Genomic DNA, 24,731 nt, shown 5'->3' with positions numbered 1-24,731 from the left:
GACATTGCATTTGTTTATTTACCATTTTCTTAATTAACTTAATATGAAGTAAGATTAGATTAGATGAAACTTTATTAATCCCTTGGGTGGGTTCCTCCAGGAAATTCAGGAAATTGAACTGCAGAATAAGTCTGCAAACTACATCAAGTCCTTGTAATTTATCTTCTTGATAAATAAACACCCGAGTATAACCCACTCGTGTTAAATTGAGGTCATTTGGTTTTTTTGAAGCAATAAGCTCAAGTAATTTCTTTAAATGCATCCAACTTATTAAATTTTACAGCAACTGGAAGTAGGAAGAAAACATTTGTCTTTATTTTGCCAGTAAATAAATTGTTCAACTTTAAAAAATTTTTTAAAACAAGCAAAAACAAAGCAGTACTCAAAAGAAGCACTCTCATCCCACTTTGATTTTTTTCTTTTATTGCCAACACACACTTTTAAAGTCCTTCCTTGATGTCATAGCAAACATTCAGCTGGTTTTCAGGCTGTGGCTGATTGTGTTTAGTTCAAGTGTTGTCGTCACACAAGGCTACAGTAAAATCTGACTTCTGTGCAGTGCAGGCCGGGTTTTCACATGAGACAACCAAAAGAAAAAGAAAAGAATCACTCAGTCTTTTAACTTCAGCTGTGGTTAATCCAAATGTTTCAAACGAGAGTAAAATGCAAAAATCAGACAATATATCTTTAAAAAAGGGGAGGGGCATAAAATGAGATCACACAGGTGGTGACACCCTTGTTTTTAGTTGGAAAAAGAAATTTTACATTGAGAAAAACTTTTCTTTGGGAATCATGTCATTAATACATTTAACGAGCCGTGGGATGTTTCTGCAGTTGGGTTTGACTTTTGTGGAACGTGTTGCTGAAATAAAATCTAAGGTTTATTAAAAAAGATTTGATATGTTGTCTTTGTATTGTTTTTGTTTAAATAAAGATACAAACTGAAATGATGGGATTCTCTTTATTTAAGTTTCACATTCTGAACAGCTTGTTTTTGGAGAGAGTGAATTAGCTTAGGAAGTTACGAAAGTTTAAAGGCGTCCACTTATGCTTATTTCCATATTTTGATGATTGGGTTCTGATAGAGTAGCTTTGCATGACTCGAAGATCGAAATCATTCTTATTTTTTTTTCGTTTAGTCTTTCCCTTCATACTCAAAACAATCTGCTTCCATCCAATTTTTATGACCTCAACTAAATACTTATATTTACTGCTGTGTTTTTTTTTTTTTTTTTTAAATCTTAAAAATGTTTCCCCAACAATTTGTCAGTTTCCTTCTTTGAAAACCTTTCATAGTTTTCTGTAAGATAATTTGCCCACGTGTGTGGTAAAGATCATGGAAAGTTGTGAGGAAATATATTTATGTTTTTAGACATTACGGGTAAATTCCCATTTCTAATCCCTGTGTTGTGCTTAAAAGTGGGAATGAATCATTGTGATGTTTTGTAGTGAACCATGGCTAACACAGCTATAATGCAAAGATTTACTGCTGCAGAAGCCCTGAGACAGACATTTAATGCCCAAACTGACAGCTCAGCTGATGTAGGAATGAGTCCAGTCGACTCCTTTTTGCACAAAAATGATCAAAAACTAACGAATAAACAAATGACTAAGAATATAAAATGTCTGTGTAGGTTCCCAGTTATCCAGGTCATGGTACTTGGATTTTTTTTAAATTTTCTTGAAGATGTTCCACCTCTCATCAGAGAAGCTTCTTCAGTTCTAAGACATATCTTAGAATACGTCATAGATAGGGAAACAGTATAGGTACGATAAACACAGACAGAGCCATTTAAAACAAGTCTGTCCATTTCATGAGTTTCTATTATAATATCTGGTACTGATGCAAAGTTTATAGTCTCCTAAAAGATCAGGAGAGAAACCTTAAGCTAAATAATGGGGTCATAAATGACACTACTCTGTCATTTTAGCCAGTAAAATAGCTTCTAACCGTACATGTATATGACATACAGTGAGAAGAATAAAAGGTTCCCTTTATTGAAGACTGACAGCTTGTGAAATGATGCAGTGAAACTGAAAAACCTCTGAAGAAATTCAAGTTTGTCAGCCTGTATAAACAATTCAAATGAGGCTCAGGGTTCAGCCCGTAGTCTGACAGGCAACAGGTATGCTTACCCTCTGAGTTCAGTCTGTTTACATGGTAATAGTTGAAAACTAGCACTTAATACAAAGCAGAGCTGAAGCTGATGGAAATTCAGTTAAACTGGAGGTGTTCAGTTCTACATAACTGACATATTAAACAAAAAGCATTAAAGTGATTAGAAAACGAATTCTAAATTTCTCAAAGTGTGGCCACACAGGGAAGGATGCCTTAACTTTCTTTGAATTCAAACCCAAAGTTGTCAAGTAAGCAAAGAGTGAGTGAGACTGAGCTCGTCTGTTGTTGTTACTATAGCAGCAAACCTTGCAAACATTAACAAATAAAGCTGATGTCAAAAATTAACAGGACAAAAACCCACAAACACCAAAAAGGATTTGTACAATTTTCTGTGAGGGCTGAATAGAAAGGACATCAGAGTTACAGTAACCCACCCTCTGGAAGCCACAAATACATCTGACGGATTGGTTGTTGCACATACCTCTCATTATGAGTTAAAACGTATAAACTTCAGAACAAGTGAGAAGATTACAAACATCATCTGGATTCATGAATGCCTGAGCTAAATTTAGGAGATTTAGATTTGTATGTCAGGAAGTAGAGCAGGTCATCTTATAATTGTAAAGTTGTTGGTTCCCTGGCTGCTCCAGTCTAGACACCAAATATCCTTGGGCAGGATACCAACCCCAAGCTACTCTCCAACACATCCATGGGATGATGAATGAAAACTATGCTTAAGAAAGCACAGAATAAAAGTGCTTATATGAATGAATCAAGCTGGGGTCACAGGGTAGCGCACTTATGTGCGCTACCCTGTGACCCTGACAAGGATAAACAGAAGAAAATGGATGGATGGTTGTTATTTCAGTCTTAAACTTTGAAGACAACCACTAGCCCGGCTATGAGCTCAGCATCAGTAGGATAATTTCTATCAACAGTGAGGTGAAGTCTGAGAAAAACAAAAGAGAAAAAAATAATTAAATGGCAGATTCAAAGCTGAAAGTTTTGTTTCAGTGCCTGAAACATTTTTGGAGGTTTGTAAGTACAAATCCAGCTTTGTACCTTGATGCCCTTCTGTAATCTCACTGGTGACATTTCCCCCCTCCAACTACAGATTACTGACAGATTAACAAACTTGAATTTCTTAGTTTTTCACAAGTTATCATTTCTGAGTACCAACCATCAAAAAAATGATTTTCAGACCAAGTTTCTGTGATTGTTGGAACTTCTTCAATCAAAACGACACAGTACACCTTGAGGCCAGAAGTTAAAACTCAACCAGAAAAAGATGCTTATCAGAAACAATAAACAAAGGAAGGACCCACCCCAAAAATATTTAGTGTGCTGGGTCCAGTTATTGATCCATTTCATCCAGTTAGCTGTATGTGGATTTGAGGATTTATGCCTATAAATAAACCCAGCTAGTGATGTCACCTATGACTGTGGATCTGAAACTGAATAAATCTGAAACAGCAGTTTAAAAACAAAAAAAGGAGATTGAGTATTGGTGGGTTGCAAAGCAGGTTGCAGATAACCTGTAAGCAGGGTAAAGCAGCTTAACACATGCACAGTACGAGACACACAGATTAGATTCTCAGAGGTTTTAACTATCCTAAGAGACGGGGATCATGCATGCTGACCTGACAGTCGTGGAGCAATTCTTCTTTTTTAGATCTTTATAGGCAAACCAAACCTCTAAAACCACCGGAACAAGCGGAATAAGAGGTTAGATGGTGCACCATATTTGGGATTTTGTGCCAGTTCTGCTGTACGTCTCTGTGCTTTGTGTGACAGATTACTGCAGGTTTAACTGTTTAACTCCTCAACTGTGACAGAAAATAAGAATAAAGCAGCCCAGCACTGAGACTTAAGAGTTTTGGGATAGATTTTTCTCTTCAGAAAACCAGAGGAGGAAACCCCCTACTGACTAACACAGAGACAGATGAGACTGAATATAATTAAATGAGTGTTTTTCCTCACAGATCACACAAAGAAAGAACTCATCAAAGTCCCTCAGTGTCCTCAAATGTGTTTAAAAATACAACAGGGTATCATCTGCAAAAAACAAACAAAAAACAACAACTAAGTGAGCCAGGCCTGTGCATAGAGAATAAAACTGCATATAATGCGACTGACATGTGGAGTTAGTTTCATCTCAGGTGAAACCTGAGGCAGACGGCCTCACTGCATTCAGAAGAGTTCACAATAATCCGAAAACTCCAGCGTTTTTTAAAATGGTTTTTTTTGCACGTCAGTGTGTAAAATGGATTATTCTCAACATCAATGTGTCGCAGTAACAAACTTAAAAGCGGCTTCAGCATTTTGACAAAACTGCAGATAAATCTTTATGTGGAAAGTGAAATAAATTAGACTAACAGTTTTTTTTTTGCAGGCTGAAACAGAGGAGAGAGCGTCAGTAAGTCGGTACTGTTTAAGTCAGTACTGCAACGGCAACAGACGTGTTTGCAAAAACAAGGCAAGAAAAAAATGGACAAAAAAGTAACATTCCTCATAAATACAGAATAAATATTAAAAAACAAACAAACAAAAAACAACCCCACACATTCACAGTCGTCTTTCTTTTTCCTCACTGCTCACAGGATTTGATTCTCAGTTCAACAAGAGCAAAAAGATTCCCAGTGCAACTGATAAAAATCAGCCACGTTTTTTTTAATATGAAGGGATCACCTCTGGAAGGTGAGCTTGGCATCAAAACGTAGCTAGAAATGAAACCTTTTCATGCCATAGCATGGTCTGATCCTCCACCTATCCCTCATGGTGAGATGACTACTGAAGGTTTACCCAAAACGCACTTTTTCTCCAGGATACCAAAACCTGGTTCTGTTACTCAGAATTATAGACATTAAATGCAGAGGAGTAATTTCACTGCGGGGACTAACACATTATTTACATTATTATAATTCTGTGTCCAAAAATCATGGAAAAAACTAAAACTCTGTTAAGATGATGACACATGGAGTGAAGTTAATCTGGAGTTATGAGGGCTGAAAAATGCTGGAAATTAATAAATTAAAAAGTTCAATCTTCCACTCAACCCTGTGTACTTTAAGGGTCTGCAACTCACCCCTAAGTGAGTTGCAGACACAGTGTGATGTAAAGTTTTACACGTCTTCATTAAATACCCTAAAGTAATTTTACAGAAACAACATCTGCTGATTGTGAGGGGTGGGGGGCACTGATTGGTTCTCCACATTTACCTCGGCAGCTTTTTATTCTCTATAATTCACTGCAGCTGATCTCGCATTCACTGACCGGTCAGCTGACAAAATACATTTTCACACTCATTTTGAAGATGTTGCAGAGGCTACAGCACCAAATGACAATCAGGTGAGAAAGAGCAGAAGAAGAACTCGTTACTTTTAGAGGGTTGTTTCCCGTTTAGTGGAATTTTTGGTGCCCTGCACCAATCAGACACTGGATTATTGTTTATCCTCAACACATTTCCTAAATTTAAGTTGTCCTTATGTGAGTATAAGCTTATCAAATGTTTATAGATTGTATGGAAAATGCTTAGATTTTGGTTAAATATGATAAAACAGCCTCTGTGCCTTTACTGTATGTAACATGGTGTTTACTGCAGTGCGCGGTCACCTCCCAAAGGTCTCTGAATTCTTTAACATAGGGAAATAGCACATTAGCCTGAACAGGAAGTTCATAGTTGTCTTTTTTCTTTAAGGTGTCGTCCTGTGCCAGATTTATGATAAGTATATAAAGTGTAATGGATCTGCTGTACAGCACATCTGCATATTTTCCTTTGTAATTTTACAACTTTCATCTCTAAAAATTATTGTTTTGGTTCGACCCCCTGACACATCCTGTGATTTTGTTTTATTTAATTCCCCCTAAACGTTTGGAGCTTCACTGTGTGGTGGCAGGTGTTTCTAGGTCCTCATTATGGTAATAAAAAGGGAAAAGTTTTCACTTTTTCATCATTTACTCCAACTCCATTAGCATGGAGCAAATTCAGAGCTCTGACGTGATGAGAAACAATCGTGTTGTTGCTCTGGACCAAGTGTGTAGAATAAGTTCAGCTTGTTTTGAGGCAGTCACCAATCTTTTAAAGGCTTTTGTGATTCAGAGACAAACTGACAATTCTAAATAGTTTTTATGTCCTGGTGATAACGGAACTAAAGTTATGGCTGCAGAATCGTGAGAGCTGCTTTAAAGGGACTAAATTGTTGCTTTGCTTCAAACACTATGAAGGTTTATGGGCTGAAGGTGATTTGTAGGTTTCTGAGAGTTCAGGCAGAGAGGAAGAACAAAAGGGCAGTGCGCACACATCACACAAACTCAGACAGTGTTCTGCTTTGGAAAAAGGTCCAAACACCAGCAGCTCATTCAAACCTTAAGTAAAAGCAACAGAGCAGCTGTGTGGGTTTCTTTAACTGTGCAAAAAACAAACAAACAAACAGAGACACTCTTAGAATGAATGAGGTAAAAATTTAGACACCGAACTTCCATCTGAGTGCGTGCACAGTCCAGACCTCACACGCTGGGGCAGTTACACTTTCTCGTTTTGTTCTTGAGGCTCTGCAAAGATGACGTCACCTGCAGCCTGGTCAGGGGATCGCAAAAGAAATCTGAATACCAGCATTTAAATTCCCAACCCTTTCTGATACAACCAAAGTGTGACAGATTCTCCACTGAAGGGGGAAAAAAAAAAAATCATAGAGCAGCATGCTGTTGAAAGTGCACACACACACATACAAACACGCACAACTAAAAGATCAGATACACACCATGCACTCAAACACACACACACACACACGATTTGGCAAAATACTCCTCGGTAGTTTGAACTCGTCTCTCTCCTCCTCGATGGCAGCTTTCACTCTGCATTCCCTCTTCGAGTATTAGATCAGTGTAGGACAGGAGGGATGCTAAATGGCTGCGGCTAACATGGCAGCCGTCGCATGAAGTGAAAGCAAAGGACTGATATCAGCTTTGTTCTCCTTTTCTGCCCTCACTCCTTCTCCACCTCCTTCTCCGAAGTCCACTGCTGATGAAAGTAAGGCAGGAAGTATTCAATAACATCACTATTTTTTCTTCTTCTGAGCTGCTGGCGGACGGCGCACGCCGCCGTTCCTCTCCTCTGAGCAGACACTAGAGGGCAGCAGGGACAAACACACGGCCAGATGACTCAACGCTACGGCTTGAAATGACACTCCGGTAACACACTGGCGTCTCACAAACACAAACAATAGCCACACTTTTGTTAAAAAGGCTTTTCCGTGTCCTTCAGCGCGCTCCCAGCCCTCTTCTCCTTCTTCAAACACATCCTTTAAGTCCTTGTTTGTCTCATCTCGCAGGTTTTAAAGCGCCAGATGCAGGCCAGTCGTAAAAAACAGCAAAACACACACTCCGTCCTCGCTGCCTAGGCCATGTAGATGAAGGTGTTGATGTCCGCCTCGTCCCTCTTTATGTATTTGTGCTCGATGAGCCACTCGATCTGCTCTTTTATCATCTTTTTCTGAGGCAGAAACATGTTCTTCAGGATCTCCACCAGCTCCGTCTGCAGCTGGGCGTTGCTGATCCGCTTCCTCATCTTCATGATTTGGATGATGGCCTCCTGGAGAGGAAAGAAAAGGAAATGTTAGAACTTTACAGCTGTGTAGACCAGGGATGGACGACATTTCATTTAGAGGGTCGTACTGATTTAAGCCTGGATTATACTCTGTTCCTGTTATTAACCTGTTGTTAACTCTTTGAAGTCTGCCTCGTAGGCACATGGGCCTTTGGTGAATTGTGGCGTAAATTCTCTCCGACGCGTCTGCACACAGGCATGAAGACGTCCACATGGACCCTCGTGCTAACTGTCTGATGAAGTCATTTACATTTACCGTTACATTGCCTTATCATTACTCTGTAAAATGTCCTGAAACGCACTGTCACATAAACAAACACAAATCCCACATAGATAACTACTGAGGACACACATACGAACTTTCTTGTAGTATTTACGTGTGAATACAAAGGTAGGTAGAAACAGGTAGAAACAGGTAGAAACGGAGGCTGTGGCTGCTGTGCTGAGGTCAGAGTGCACTCAACCTTAACGGGTTCCTGGCTAGCTTGGCGTTAGCATGCTGGCTGTGCAGATGTTTGCTGAAGTTGTGTTTTTTTTCGTTCAATAAAAATAAAAGTAATGTTTATATCTCCGCTCCTCAAAGCTGTACCACGTCACAATTTTCTTCCTCCCACATACAAACTGAAATCAGCTGATTGTAGCGCAAGTGAAAAACATGAAGAAGAAAAGAAATTGTTTCATTTTTTTCTTGCCCAGCTTCCAGATAACTGAACAACTTTTGTAATGCAGGTAATGACATCAGTATAACTGTAATGAAATTAGTGAATTTAGTAAAGCCTGACTGTGCTTTACATTAATGAAAAATGTGATGTGATAACGGCAACACCCAGCACTGTTGTCGAGCCGTGACCTGCTCATGCCCCAGATGAGCTGAACAGAAGCAGCAGAGTAGAAGCATCTCTGTCCTGCAGCCATCAAGGCTGCACACAGTCTGTGTGGGTGGAGTGTTCCCGTACCTGAGTTCTCAGTATTCTGAGCTGAACGATTCCTTCATTCTCCTCTTCTCTCATTCGCTCTGTGGTCAGCTGCAGACGGCCAATCAAATTGATCTTTCCCCGCTTCTGAACTTTGGAGTTTTTACTGAGAAAAATGTCGACATTTAGACAATAATAACAATGAAACATTTAAACATGTCCACATCATTTCCAGAGGTTAAGATCTGTATAAATGCCAAGACCTACATGAGAGAGAACTCCTGGTTGACGTAGAAGAGCGTGCCGTCTGTGAAGTCTTTGGGTGAGCTCACCGGGGGGTCGTAAGACAACACCTGCCTCTTCAGCTTCGGGAAGGCGACCAGAGACTGCACAGTGAGGAGAAGTTAAACTTTATCATCATTATCAGCCACAAATACCGCGTGTTAAAGGACAGCTTGACTCTTATTTAATCACCACTGATTTTCTGTGGGCATAACTGTTGCTAAGTTTCATTCTAGGATGTTTTTTTCTTTCCCTAGAATCGGTTACTGGTGTACGCTTAATAAGTCCATTCTTGGTCTGTTCCCATCTTACTTGCAGACGTACAGACAGGCGTTCACAGGCTCCTTCTCTGTGGAATTAGCTGCAAAATAAACCAAACCTAAAAGAGCTGCTCACGTTAAACAGCATTAAGCTCATTTTAACTGACCTGCAGACAGTTACTTCATGGCTGCTGGAACATTACTGCCCCCTTGTGGCCAGATATAACTGTGACAGTTACCTGTTACTATGTTTTTATGTCATGTAGTATTTTCATTAATGATCTTACATGTTTAAACTTCTTCCGTGTTGTTGCATGCATTATTAATCTATGTAACCACTGCTGGTTGACCCGATGCCTGCCTTTGCCGGAGCACTGCTGCAAAAGACATTTTTAATCTTAAGAGTCTTAAAATAAAAATGTAGTACAGGCAGTGCTAACAGCGCTGAGCACAGCTGACTGAATTCAAACCTGCCTGTTGTCCAAAAGTTGAGAAGGAATAGATGTCCTTTCACTTCTCAAACAAAGTTAGACACAATCTTCCCTTTTATTTTAGAAGTCTTTTCACGTTTTAACCAAATCACAGTGTTGTTTAAACATCTGCCGTCTCCACTGGGTGGATGGCTTTGCAATCCAGGCAGCGTTATCTCTACTACAAGTTACGAAGAATTGATGTAACCTCAGTAACTTTTAAATCCTCTGTATTTCTGGTCTAACTTGTAAGAGGAGAAATTCGGTCTGACCCAGAGCGTTCGGCGTAGCTCTGCGTCGGGCAGCTCTGTGGCCAGTTTGAGGTTCTCGAAGCTGATTCGCTCTCTGGGTCTCTGATTCCAGGCAAACAGCACGGCGAGCTGGAACGTCGTCACCTCCAGGTCGTACTGCCCCACTTCATTTTTAAAGGTGATCTGATCAGAGCAGAACCAAAGGACAAGGAAGGAAAGGCGAGTGTCAGTGCTGATTTGGTAGCCCGATATCTTCTAAAGAGAAAGGTGGGCAGCAGCAGGCTGTAAACAAAAGCTTTGCTAAAATATACACCAGAATAACTCTCCAGTAGTCTCAACCAGCACTTCCAAAAGACTGTCAAGTTAAACTCTTTTTCTAACTTTTCCACATGACCCAAAGAATCCCTGTTTGAAAACTGGAAAGTGTAAACAGAGGTGACCAGAAAAAAGATCACAGAGATAACAAACGTCTGAAGGAGAACAGTTCATGAAAATATGAGTAAAACTGAGAGAGTATCACCCGAGCATGAGAAAATGCTCAGGTGTGCACACATGAGTATCATTTAAAAAGGATATTGTCAATAACTTGTGTTCTTTTCATTTAATCCAGTTCTTTTCTCATGTATTTACGTTTATGGACATTCTTGCATCCAAATTTCTTATAAAAGTCCTGTTTGATAATAAAATTGAAGATTTAGAGTTCCCTTAACTCCAAATATCAGGCGTTCTTCATAAAAGAAGGCGTTAAGAAACAAAAATCTTCTATTTCCTAATTTGTAAAAATCAAAAATTCAATTTAATTTAAATTCCCAGAATCTCCCACACTGCTATATTTCTAGGGCTTTTATTCTGAAATGTACAGACAGGAAGATGCCCTGTTTTTTGCACATGCAGAAAAAATTTGAACAAATTTGTATGGATGACAGATAAACAAAGAAGAGATGAGAAAAACAGAAAAATTTATTCAGATTTTAGTTTCCAGGAGAGTCGTGTTTTCCGCTCTTCATGGCAGCAGGAACTCTGCTTTACTCCACACACTCACAATGCCGTTGGACATGAGGTGATGCCAGTGGAGCTTCCGACCGCTGTGATTCCTCTTGTAGAAGTCCTCCACCTCGGGGATCAGGTCCTCCAGCTCTGTGGGCAGCGAGACGAAAACCTTCTCACTGCTTCGTGACCAGGCGCCGGCGTTCAGGATCTTAATGTTCACGCTGTCCGCTGCACGGAGAGGAAAAGATGAAGTGAATAACCAAGAGAAACCGTTTACGCTCGGTTTAATACGTGACATGTCATAATCAAAATGTGCTTTAACTGTTTGAGACATGTGCGGCACCATGCTACACATAATATCGCAGACATATGTCATAGCTAACGCATGTTAGCATAAAAATAGTTGCGCTGTATGCTACAGTGCGTGTGTGTGTTACCTGGCAGTGCCAGCTTGTTGTGTTTGTGCATCTCTTTGAAGACCTGATTGAGGTCCTCTGACACCTTGATGTCCTGAAACATCCTGGCAAGCTTGTTCACATAATCAGCAGGCATTCCCACTTCCTACAGCCACACACAGACACACAAAGGAAGCAATAAAATCAGACAAACGGGTAATTTGATTGTTAAACATCAGATTTACATCACATGGCATGATGTGATAAAATATTTAAAAGAACCAAAGCCTTCGTCTCTATCAAGTAACCAGTTTTTCTGCGTCGGGAAGAGCAGTTTCCCGATGTGTTTTGCATAAGCACAAAAACATAAACCACTTACAGGACACCCTAGAAATGATAAAAGCACTTAAAACTGGCTTAATACTTTAATTTATACTAAAGCATATAGTTAGGGCTGGATCAGGTGACCCTGAATCCTTCCTTAGTTATGCTGCAATAGGTGTAGGCTGCTGGAGATTCCCATGATGCTCCGAGTATTTCTTCTTCAGTCACCCTTTTCACTCACTATGTGTTAACAGACCTCTCTGCATTGAATCATACTTGTTATTAACCTCTGTCTCTCTTCCACAGCATGTCTTTATCCTGTCTTCTTTCTCTCACCCCAACCGGTCGCAGCAGATGGCCCCGCCCCTCCCTGAGCCTGGTTCTGTCGGGGGTTTCTTCCTGTTAAAAGGGAGTTTTTCCTTCCCACTGTTGCCAAAGTGCTCACTCATAGGGGGTCATGTGCTTGTTGGGTTTTGTCTGTATGTATTATTGTAGCGTCTATCTTACAATATAAAGTGCCTGATGTTGTGATTTGGTGCTGTATAAATAAAACTGAATTGAATTTTGCTGCATTAATATATTAATGCGATATTAATACATATGTTAATATGTCGCTGAAATCAGTAGTGATTTTATGACTCTGCTGCTGAAAGTTCAAGAAAAGCTGAACTCACTCTCAGCCACTCCACCATGTTCTCTTCAATCTCGCTGTCGGCCGAAATGTCCAGGATCAGGCGCCTGGTCAGATGAGCTTTGTGGTAACGCATGAACACGTCTTTGTTCTGGACGTATTTCAGCACCAAGAGCTGCAAGGAGGGGAGAGAAAAGCATGAATCTGCGAGAGAACGAGAGAAGGGGAAGTCATAAATGGACTGATATGCTTTGAGATTAGACTCACCACTTCTTTGAGTTTGAGCTCAATTTCCTCTGAGGTCAGTTTCTTGCTGAGCGGGGTTTTCCTTAGCAGCATGTCACAGTAGTTTGCCAGCAGCTCCGGACACTTCGACTCCGGCTGAGTCTTCATTCCCACTCTGATTCAACAAGGAAATGCATTCACACATTTATGCACACACACACACACACACACACTGTGACCAGTTTTAACCAGCGACGAGCGATTTAAGACCCACAGTGGCCAAACATACCCTTTCTGTTTCATCGGCAGCTCCAGTTTGAAGATTGTGGCATCATTGACGACCGCTTTGTAAGCCTGCGAGGTAACAGAAAATACCGCCGCAATGAGAAAAACAATTCTTAAAATACCAAAGAGCCCTAAAGCCTTTCAATTTCAGACAATAAATTGAAACAATTTGATTTCTTCACTAGTGGTTTTAGCAAAAGCACAGCCGACTAAAGATTCCCGAAGTCCTTGATAAACCAGCTAACAGCTGAACAAAATAACATGTGATGATGTTTGATTTCTACTGTAACCCTAACAGAGATCCCAGCAGCCCCCACCTCCAGTAGTCCACGCTGCTCTGATTTAAGACGTTCTGTTTATTTTAGCAGAAACCTCCTTGAATCAGCACAGATCAGGATGTGACAGTACGATGAATCCACATGTGTGAACACCGGATCACTTTTCTTCCCGGTGGATTACATTGGATAAATAAAGCTACAGTTAAGTTCTTATGAACCTGGAGTATTCGTGTAGAACCCTCCTGCTATTCTGAAGCTGTGCTGTAGCACCGACACTGTAAAAGTGAAACCTGTTCATATGAACTTTGACCAAAATACCAGCCCAAACGCTGCACCTGACCCTGACCTGTGAGGAATACACAGGCCTGCACATTCTCATTTAAATATCACTGGATATTTGAACTTAAAGGAGTGACTTCTTTGGAAGTCAGATAAAACAGACCTTATCTCTTGCTGTGAGGAAGCGTGGGTCATCCTGGAAAGCCTCCTTTACCAGCTTACTGAAGCGGTTAAACAAAGTCAGCAGCTGCTCCACATACTTTTCAGAGTCCTGGACAAACACACACACATTAAAAATGACTGAGCATGCTGTCAGAGCAGACCTCGAATATTAACTTTCATCTCTCATCTTTCAAACATGCCAACAAACGGCTCATTCCATAAAAAAATACAAAAAATGATTTCAAATCTCAAAAAAGGTTCCCACTTAAATGAAGCCATGCAAGGTTTATTCATACTATGAATGTTTCCCGAGTACAACAAAGGAGTCCAAACCTTGCACTTAAAGAAAAAGAGCAACTTTAAAAGTGCCAGATTTCACCCGTACACCTGTAACTATGTTAAATGTATTTGCATGGCTTCATTAAATAAAAAACATTGAGCCGACTCTGAGGGGAACAGCTGCAGGAACTGACTGATTCTTCCTCGAGTGACCGTGGTTGCTGAAGTGTGTTTGTGCACGTACAGTAGTGATAGTCTCTGCAGCAGCCACCATGTCCGCTAGTCCAGCACTGATGATATGCTCCTCCAGGTCTTTCAGCATGGGCTCGATCCCGTTGGGAACCTTGTCCATCAGTGAAAACATGAGGTGCAGCTCTGCTCCAGAGAAAAGCAGCGTCACACACTGGACAAGAAGCACGTGGGATGAAACTAAAACTTCCTGCTCTTTCTGGCTCATGGAAAGCCCAGATGGCTGAGGACTGCCATAATCCAAGTCCTCAAAATGATTTTTGCCAACTTAAAGAGTAAGCTGAACTTGTTCATTTAATTATAAATCCTTCTACTAAAAAAACAACTTGTGTCGTAAATGCTCACGAGCCCTGACTGTGGTTGGTGAACAAACAGCTCTACATGCAGGAAACCAGAGCAGAAGCAGTTTCTATCTTTAAATCGACCCTGACTGATGCAGCAGTGAATTTCAAAGCCCCTATTTTCAGCAGATGTTATATTTTGTAGTGCGAATCAACAGAGTTAACTTCAGCAGCGACGTTGCTGAGGTACTCACTGACTGTCTCGTTGCGTTTGATCATTCCTGGACATTCGGCGAGGATTGTCTCTTTGAACGAGGTCACCAGAGCGTTCACGCAACACTCCATCAGCTGTGAGGATACACAGAACATACAGACTGCCGTTAGGACGAGATATAAATTAACAGGCAGCACGTACATTTAACAAGACTCCCGAAATTCAGTTTAAACTGAAACCAACACAGGAAGTGACCCTAAAAGAAAGGCCAGATGAAGGAAAGCACACACGGGAGGGTTCAACACAACCAACGGATGACTGAGAGAAAGTTCAGTGACGAGCTGCTGACCTGAGGTTGTTTCCTCACGACTTCACAGGTGAAGTTGTTGTTACGACTACTTGTTACTTTCACAGGTGAAGTCGTAGGTGTACAAGATATAACAAGTTCTTTTTTCTTGCAGTCAGAAGTTTTGAGTTAAAGTAAGCATACGCAGGCTGCAAAACATATTTAGGAGCCCAAGCAGGCCCCATTTTTCCACAACAAAATATGTGACAAACAACAGAAGTTTGAAGCAAAGAGCCAGGAAGGCAACCAAGATGGTGAAAGCAGGTGGAGCTGAGTCAGCACCAGCTGTGCTTTTTACTGCAGTCAGAATTAAACCTGAGGGGGTAAAGGGTCCATGGCAACCCTTTTCTTCATGAAAGCACCTGTTCAACAAGCTTAAACATGAAGAAAAGCGTCTCCTTCTACCTTCAGGCGTGTCGACACAGCGACAGCACAACTCAATTAAAATCAAATGAAAGCCGTTTGATTTCAGGTGAACTCCAGAAATAAAAAAGCCGTCTCTCTTTCTGGCAGCGATGCCTGCAGCATCCAGGCGGGTAGCAGAATAAACTTTAATTAGCTTATTCACTATGTTCATTTATTCATTATAACAGTGGCTCTCAAATTGGGGTGCCTGGACCCCAAGGGCTCCACGAGCCATATACTGGAAACATGTCGTGGCACATAAATACATGTGCATCACCCGGGCCTGAGCTAATTAGCCCAATGGACACATTTTTAAGTCCAAGCCAAACCAGCTAAAATTAGAAAGTATGACGACGGTTATGTTTGAGTTTGGCTTTATCGAGAATGACGATGGAAGACCAAAACGGGTTATGTGTCTTCGAGTGGTAGCAAATGAAGTCAGCCAAGCTAAAGCGTAACGAGTTTTATCAGCATGAGGATCGTAAGGCAGCCCAGCGGGTAAACTTTTTACCCGCTGTAAGGAGGAGTCCCTGCCTCCCAAAAGTTTGAGAAGCTCTTAGTAGAAATAATTTTAGCCCAAAGTCATCTGGGATGAGCTCAAGCCCTCCCTCGACCGTGAACTGGATAAGCTGTTAGAAAAATGGATGGCTGGATGGATCGATACCAATTATTGTGCAGATTTAGATCATAGAATCAAAAATATAAATCTGCTAATTTGTTGGTTATATACATCAAGAAATACATAAATTATGAAGGCAAAGAAATTAACATGAGCTTTCTCCACAGGCCAATAATCTTATCTGTCCTACCTCGGTGTCATGTGTAGAGCACAATCAGGCTCGGTTATGATGTTCTGCATCAGTACACTGAATATAACGCGAGCAGATGATGGGACAGTTTGGAAACACACGTTCAGGACAGTAAAAGAACTTCTGTTCCTCTTAAAGACACTTACTGCTTGAACAGAGTTACATTCACGACGTGTTTCTAGATATCTCAGCGCTCTCTTCTCCTCCTCCCTCAGCTTCGCATCTGCCTGTAAGGAAACACACAGAAAATGAAGATTAGGTTCAAACAGCTAAAGCTTTTATTAATGCACAAAGCCAGGAGCACAACTTTATTCTACGCTCTGTCCTCAGAATGTTTTAAGGTGGACTTTCCGTATTCATTAGTGGGATCATTTTATATGCATCAGTACTATTGTGCCGTACATATTTCATGTAGTTCTGGACACCGTTCTGCTGCAGGTAGGACGGCGCCTGAGTTCTGTAGAACCTCTCTGTAGAGTCCAGGTAGGCTTTCTCAAAGTTATCCCTGTAGATCTGCAGCTTGTCCTCCGGGTTAGAGCACAGGTTGACTGGTGGGAGAGAAGTAAGAAAGTGTTTATTTATATTTTTCAAGATTTTTTATAAACTATGATGACATTTTGGGGCTACTGAAGGCTGAACACAGTTTGTTTCCTCATAACTTGACATTTTCACTGTATATTTTTTACATTTTTTTCCTTTATCTTTCCTAAATTTATCACTTTGATTTCAAAAATATTGTTTTTGGCTTTTATTATCATTATTTTATCTTCCCTTCCGAGGCAGATTTGAACATCCACCATTCATGGGTTTTACAAATTGGATAAGCAGTGATGGAGCCCCCCCCCCTGTCTTACCGTATGACTCTCGTACGCCTATCACGAGCTGAGAGTCAAAGGCCTCGCCCAGCCGCTCGGCGTGCACCAGCTTCATGGCGCTGTCCTGCAGGCGACTCTTAATGTTTGAAAAGATCGACTCGTTCCACGTGTCCAGCATCAGCTGTGAAAAATAAGGAGGGAGTTAAACAAAAATACCATCAGTTTCCTGCAACCTGAGAATAGTGAAGCCGAATTTATTTATGAAGCGCTTCTAACAAAACCTCCTGCTTGCTGAGTCACACTCCCTCACCCACAGCATCCCCCTCACTTCCGAGACCTTCCTCACAGAGATCAAATAAATATCGTATGAGTCATGTTTTAAGCTGTTCACTGATTCGAGATTTCGAGGCTAACTGACCCTTAGCTGCTCTCCACCGTCTACATATAACAGTTAAAATTCAATGTTTTCTTCTGCGTGAGCCTCTTCTTTCGCAGCCTTTCTGCCTTTTACTATTCTTCCACTTTGATATCTGCCCTCCCTACTAACCTTTTCCACTTATGACTTTATAAAGTTCATAAAAGGCTTTGTCTTCTTTCATCTAATCCCCTCCTGCTTCTTTAGCTTTTCTTCACAATCAGCCGTCCACACCAGCCACCGTGTTTCCCTTCTGCTTCCTTTAGTGCTTCTGGTTCCTCAGCTCATATGTTGACCTCTCACCTTGCGTACAATGCTGTCCTCCATGTTGGTTTTCTTGTTGCTGCCTTGTTTTCCCATCAGTGTGATCTCCAGCTGACAGAAGGGTTTGGGCAGGATGTCGCACTGGGTGAAGAACTTCCTCCACTCCACAATGTAGGCTTTGAGGAGAGCTGTGTCGTCCTGGTGGCTCAGCACTCGCTGCGAAGACGGAGGTGATATGGATCAACCAGAAAACAAACAAACAAACACACTCATCATGTCTGTGTTTGTCCCTTTCCAGAGTAAGCATGACAATTAAAGGTCACATCTGGTGGTTTTCATGCGTTTTATGGTCATGCTTGCTTCTAATAATTGATTAGTCTCTTATTTTGTACCAATTAGCAGATATCGGTGTCTGTAGTTGTACAGTATATGGATGCAGCTTGCTAACCAAACCACCCAACTCTCAAAATGTATTTATATAGCACTAAATCACAACAACTGTCATCTTGAGGCATTTTATACTGTAAACAATGGACCTGGATGTGAGGGCCCAAATGTCTGATGAGGTCACATTGAAACAGGATTTAACCTTCCAGCTCCCCATCACCGATTTCATGACATGTTGTGGGGAAATCACAGTTAGCAAGTGAGTGTAAAGAGTCTCCTGGTCACTCTACTGAAGCAGGTCCCTTCTCTAAACCAATCACAGTACTCGTAGCTCTGAGAAGATGCCAGGAGCGAGTGTGCAACATGTGGAAAGGGGCAACTTTGGACAATGACCCCGCCTAATCCTCCTGACATGATCTGAGTTTATCTGCTTACAGCTTGTGCTTGTTTGATGAAGTCGAGGATGTCGTCTTTGAGGGCTTGGTGGATTTTGGCTGGTCCTTTGTCATCCCATAGACACACAGCGTGAACATCTCTGGAGGACAGAAAGAGCACATCTGTGAGGCTTTAGACCTGAAATTTTTTCATGTAAACTTAAATTTAGAGTAATCTAAGCTTCTTCATAAAGCTCCTTTCTAGGTCAGAGGTCATCAGCTGCCTGACAGTTAAAAAGTGCAAAGACAAAGCAAATACAGGTGCTTAACACAAACACCGAACCCCCCAAGAGAGTCTAAAAACTTTAACCCAAAATACCCACAGGTCTTAATGACAGTGGAAAACCACCCTCGCAACCACATCTGTGTCCACATGTGTTTAGACACCTTTCTATTATAACTTTCTGTAATAACATCCAAGCTCCTCGTGTTGCAGCTCAGGGCTGTGAAATTACTCAAACTTAGTGCAACATTCACTCCCTGCAATGCTACTGCATTTGTATTCAGCTCAAATGATTATTTTCCAATTAAATCATAATTAAAATACAAAGACATTCACTTTAAAAATTATTTTTAAGTTCAATAAATCTGTTTACGTGCTTAATTGAGTTACATCTCAGTAAAACACTTCTGGCAGTTCCCTTATTTCCCACGAGGTCACCACAGCAGATGGATCTGCATATTTCATTTGGCACTGATTTTATACTGGGTGCTGTTCCTGATGCAACCCTCCCATCAGTCCGAGCGTTGGACTGACACTAGGAGTACATTAGATTGCCCCGACACCCCCCCAAGGCTGGGCTTTAATCGTTACAATCACAACACTGCTGATAATAACTGATTAGAAGAAGCCCCACCTCCACACCACAGGACCTGCTGTTCTGGAAATGTGCAGGCCATTTTTTCGGCTTTCTCTTTTTTCTCACTTCCCAGTTTGCTGCACTGTGATAAACCTGAACCTGATCTGGATCCAGGATTTTTTTTTGCTCTCTGTGTCACTAAGAAATGAGGTTAGATAAGAAAATCCGGAGGTTTGACATCATATCTTTACAAATACATATCACATTAAAATAAGAACAACTGTGAGATGTTTCCTTCATGTTCAAAAGAGAATAGTCCAAATAAGCCCAGATGCAGATATTATTCTGGATCCAGGAACTCCAGCGTGATGTGGAGAAAATGATGTTTGCTGGTGGATCAAACCAGCAAGCAACATTTTGCTGGTTTGATCCACCAACAAATGGTGGGTTGAGCTGTTTTCTTGGATCACTGAGTTTGGGGACTTTCTCCTGCTCGCCACGTTTATTTAATCCTTCTCACCTATAACTAAGCACCTTACATATGAACGCTCTGTGAGCTCCTGTCTCCACATGAAACGTTATAAACTTGCTAAAATTTCCATCAACTGTTGGACCACTCTCTCTTTAAACATCTTTGGATAAGATAAGAAGTCGCAGTAAAACTCTCCATGTTCCTGTTCTGCTATTTTCATCATATTTCTCAATACCAAATGACAAGTCACCAACTTCCTATTCACCTCTTTTGGCCTCCACACAGTTCAAGTTTAAATAGTGCAAAAATCACAAAAAAAAAAGGCTTGCAGGGCTTTAAACCTATGAATCACGCGATCTTCTGCAATCTTTGACAAGACTGAAGGCTAGATAAATGAAATTCTCCAACAAAGCCGTTACAAGTGCTTTACTAAATATGAATGTAATCCTCTATACAGCTCTTAATTCCTGAAATAGCACTTGGTACTTTCACGCCTTTTATGATTTAACACAAATTTTAAAGACAAAATCATCATATTTTCATGAGCAAACAGGTCAAAGCACCGGTGAAAAGATGCCTTGATGCCCTTGTGGGTTTTACTTGCAGCTGCTTGTTATTTTCTGTTCGATGAAGCGGTTATGGAAACACAAACTCCACACTACTTTGAGGATTCCCACATCTTCAGCCTTTGTAAGACATGTTTAATGCTTCTGTGCATTAAATTCAAGACCAGTTTTATAGTTACCAAAACAGAAAAACCAACAACAAGTCTCCAGATGTTCAGCTCTGTGAGCTGTTAGGTGTCCCTGTTATTACTAACAACAAACTGCTCTGAGATGTTTTGGGCTACATCAGCTGCAAACTTGCTGTCTCGTCAGAAATGTTCTGGACTAACAGACTTAGCAGAACAAAAAATAGGGTTAAGTATTTTATTGTCTCCCATTGGGGGTAACACGAACATGACCACACATGCACACATGAAACAGGCACACATTAGTAAGTAAAGATCTCAATTAGCTGTTTAATTCACAAAAGGAAAAAAAAAAAAATCATATAATGCCCATGTTTACACAAAAGGAACTTGTACCTCCTTCAAGAAACCGACAGAGTTCGTGGGCCTGTCCACTCGTGCTTTATGGGAGGAAATATCAGAGTTACCTGTAACTAAACTACGAATAACAGTTTTCTCTGAGGTTTCCACAACACACTGGTTAGTCTGGAATCTAGCACAAGGATTTGTGTACAGAGATAACAAAAAAGGTGAGCTAACGCATGTCAGAAAGGCTGAATTTAAAGGGACTGCTGGCATTTATACCACATTGATCTGGCCTTCTGATTACCACCCACTTTACGTCCCGAGGAGCAACTGTTCACTGAGCTACTTCTAATAAATGAATCTTAAAACACTGATATTAATACATTAGTTTTAGGTGAACAGAGGGCAACAACAGTGACGGCTCACTTTCTCAAGGGCTCCGTATGTAGAAGTGAATTTCCCCATTTACTTTCTCCACTGACCTTTTGGAAAATCCCAAATAGAAGATTTTTAAAGTTTGAACCAACCAACCTGCTCCGATTTGCATCATGAACATTAAAGATGTGATTTGGGAAAAAAATTGTACAAAACCATGTGCATAATTACTTTTAACTGTGAAGGAACAACTCATTACATAAAGGACTACAAATCCCAGATTCCACAGAGAACGACTTCCAGCCTTCTTGAGTTTATTCCTTTTCATTATCGTGGTGTGTGCAGTAAAAATAGCCTCGGACCGATATGCTGCAGAGCTTCATTCCCGACTAATCACCGCTCTTGCAGTTTCTGAAGTTTTGCGTTCACTAAGTGACCCGACGTGCACTGGTTTAAACATTTCCATGGTAACAGCAACCTGCACCAATCAGTCGTTATTTAAATTTAGAATTGTGGGTCAAACAGTTCTTCATGACATTGAAAATAAAATGTCTTTTTTTGGGTTAAAACACAGCTGATATCGTATGGACGTGTGCTTTCTACAGGAGCGCCTAGCATCATTTCACAATATTTCAGTCCACTTCAGGTGGTTACAACATTATGGCTCATTATCAAAATTCCTGTGGAGGACGTGAACTGGATTTTTACTTCCAGAATCTCACTGTTGTGCTCTATAGATTCAGAAGCTTTAAGAGTTTTGAAAGATCTGCAGGACCTGTGAAAGCATTGCAGAACAATAACAACACCCGTTGAAGAACATCGGCATGAAAATGAACTAATAAAGCAGCTGTTTCCAGAAACGTCAGCAGCTGCTGTGTAACTAACGGACAAAGCAAAACAGCATCACTTACGAGAACAAGTCGAACCACTGTTGCTTGGTGACAGCTTCCTGTCTGAGCAGCTTGAGGACGATGGGCCGCATCAGATCCCACTTGTCCTCAAACTGCAGGGACCCCTTGTTCTGCAGGAGAGACATGGGATGGGTGGGAGTGGGAGGAAGAAGAAAAACAGCCATGAGAACAGAGGCGTGAAGACAGAAAGCAAGACTATGCAGACGTACACAAATACAGACAAACGACCACAGGCCAGTGGCTGCAGTGAAGTTTTTAATATTTTTACATAAGCAAGACTTTTAAACACTCGTGTGACACCTGTGGTAACATTTGCTGTTCAGCTGCACACATTTATATAAGATCTGGAAGAAGGAAAAGACGACTTTAGAGCAGAGGTTTTCAAACTTTTTCTGATAAAGTCACAGCAAAGTTCAAATCAGTGTTTGAACACACACCTGTATTTACATCTGTGCAAACTTAGAGACACTATAAGGAGGACTTATTGTATCAGAACAATATAGGCTTTAACCTTTATTTATTCAGGTGAGAGGGATTTAAAATGGCACAAAAACAACAGCCACACAGAACCACTGACTGCAACAGAAAGGTTCGGTTTCATTTCTTAACTTAAAGACTACCACAGCCACCAGTTCTTTCAGCTCTTTGTGTGGATTTCTAACAAACTGAAAAGCTTTGAGCCCCAACTCTGTCCTGACTTTGGGGACAAATATGTGTTAAATATCACGAAAACAAAGGCTTCACTGATTACGGTTTTTACACGTACACAGATAAGAGGAAACCAACCCAAGCGAGTGAGAAAAGACAACCACTTAGCCGTACTTGCATTTTGTCTTTTCTTTTAAAAAGCTATGCACCATTCCATTTATTTGAGCGGAATAAATAATTATAACGTTCAATAAATTTCATCATCTTATTCTTTAGGAGCAGATGATCCACTCTAATCTAATAACATAAAAAAAAGCTTCTTTTTCAAAAGTAGTAATTATTTGTTAAAACCCCCCAAAAACTTAACATTCATTTTGGACACAAACCTTCAATGTGTGTTTTAAAGACAAATTCTGATCTATAATTATGTCTTAATGCATGTATGTTGTGATCAATTTAATTGAATTCCCTTCATCACTCTCATAATCCCCATCATCCAGTAACTATGCAAACAGACCGAGCTACCTATGACAAAGGTTTTCTCTTTTTTCTCCCCCAGGGGAAATGACTGTGTACTGTTACATTACTTTATATGCCATCTTACACAGTAATAATAAAATATTGGTTGTTTTACATCATTTGGGAACCACAGATTTAGAGTACTGGAGCACTTCTCATACTCTTTCTTCATATCTGCCCATCTAATACTTCATTTAAGCAATCAAAGCAAGGTTTTTGGAATAATGACTCGATTTTAAGCACTCTGCAATGTTTAAGGACATTCATGGACTTTGATACATTTCAGCACTTTGTCACATTTCTGTTCAAATGTGCAGGGCTATGCTCGCTGTATTTAAGCCAGGCTGTTTTAGAAAGAGGGAAAAGCTCCCGACCTCGAGATTTTTCCTCTTGGCCTTTTCAACAACCTCTGGACCGTAAAATCAGAGAATTGTGGTGCAGAGAGAATGCTGCTCATCCTCTGGAGCTCATAATCTGACACAGACCTGACCAATTTACGCTCCTACCCCCACCTAAGCCATGAGCTCTGGGTAGTGACAAAAGAATGAGATTGTGGATACAAACGCCGGAAATGAGCTTCCCCTGAAGAGTGTATGAGCTCAGCCTTATGGACAGGGATAAGGTGAGGGGCTCTGTGATTTAGGAGGCACTCAAAGCAGAGCTCCTGCTCCTTCACACTGGGACACACTGGAAAGATCAAGTCTGCTTGAAAAACAGCACGTGTGTTTGCTCATCAAGTCTCCCAACAGTGTGACAGCAGTTAGGGTCAAGGGTCAGATGGGAGGGGAGCCGCCTGTCGATAATTATGTTCAGCACCGACCTGACCGCCTCTGTCATAGGTAGCCCGGTGTGTTATTAACGTTTGCTGCTGGAAGACATTATGTTTAATGGAGGCTTTTGTAGATTTAGCAGGTTTCGTTTGCAGAGGGAGGGTGTCGGTGTACCGGCTGTTAGATCGCTAAAACCAATTAAGAATAAAGACCTGGCCAAAAGAAACGTATTTACGGTTGAGCTGCGGGGTTGACGCGATGTCCTGTCGGTTGATTTTCTCCCCGAACCGTGTTTCCCTGGCTTCAAGCTGGCTCCGGCTGTCGGTTCGTCGTCGCCGGCTTGAGGTGACCGGCTAACGGCTACGGTTTGGCTCGAGTTAAGAACCGCAGGAGACGGGCTCGGTTCTGCTTCTGCTCTGCTGGAGCCATACACGAATACCGGGGCAAACGGACTCCGATATTAACACCGGACAGACGACAGCGGTGACAACTGTGACTTCAGGCGCACCTATTTGTACATTTAATCCGTTTATTTAAAAATTAGCGCGCTTTTATGCAAAACACGGCACCGACAGCACATATCTCCGTTAGAGGCGTGAACACACACTGAAACGGAGAGACTGAATGTGCGCACAAGCATAGGAAATGCGATATATTCGAGAGCTTCTTACCTTTAACAAATTAGACGTCGCCATGTTTCTTCAACTTATCACCTCGCAGAATCTCGCGAGACTCCTGCTGGAGCCGGCTCAGCATTAGGTAATGTCAGCCCGCACAAAAGGAGCGTTTTTACTGTGAAATCTTCCCAGAAACCTTATTTCACGCACACACG

At 41.1% G+C, this 24,731-nt stretch overlaps 1 protein-coding gene across 2 annotated transcripts; it reads right to left on the bottom strand.

The window, feature by feature from the left end:
- Positions 1–406: 406 nt before the first annotated feature.
- On the bottom strand, positions 407–24,685 carry LOC120737094 (cullin-5-like). Of its 2 annotated transcripts, none has more exons than XM_040037571.1 (19): positions 24,571–24,685; positions 21,963–22,072; positions 18,370–18,469; positions 17,587–17,763; positions 16,908–17,049; positions 16,456–16,601; positions 16,200–16,280; positions 14,534–14,627; positions 13,994–14,124; positions 13,472–13,579; positions 12,756–12,820; positions 12,509–12,641; positions 12,285–12,416; positions 11,329–11,452; positions 10,944–11,119; positions 9,923–10,084; positions 8,906–9,024; positions 8,681–8,804; positions 407–7,709 (listed from the first exon to the last, which is right to left on the bottom strand). In XM_040037571.1, exons 1-19 carry the CDS (start codon positions 24,592–24,594, stop codon positions 7,515–7,517), a joined length of 2,343 nt encoding a protein of 780 aa, XP_039893505.1. In that variant the 5' UTR covers positions 24,595–24,685; the 3' UTR covers positions 407–7,514. The 2 variants fall into 2 exon arrangements, with proteins under 2 accessions (XP_039893505.1, XP_039893507.1); XM_040037573.1 differs by lacking the exon at positions 24,571–24,685 and adding an exon at positions 24,135–24,564.
- Between the last annotated feature and the right edge of the window lie 46 nt (positions 24,686–24,731).

This window comes from Simochromis diagramma, unplaced genomic scaffold (assembly GCF_900408965.1).
Source record: "Simochromis diagramma unplaced genomic scaffold, fSimDia1.1 OVJJ01000463.1, whole genome shotgun sequence".
Lineage (NCBI taxonomy): Eukaryota > Metazoa > Chordata > Actinopteri > Cichliformes > Cichlidae > Simochromis > Simochromis diagramma.
This window is presented reverse-complemented; position numbering and strand designations above follow the sequence as displayed.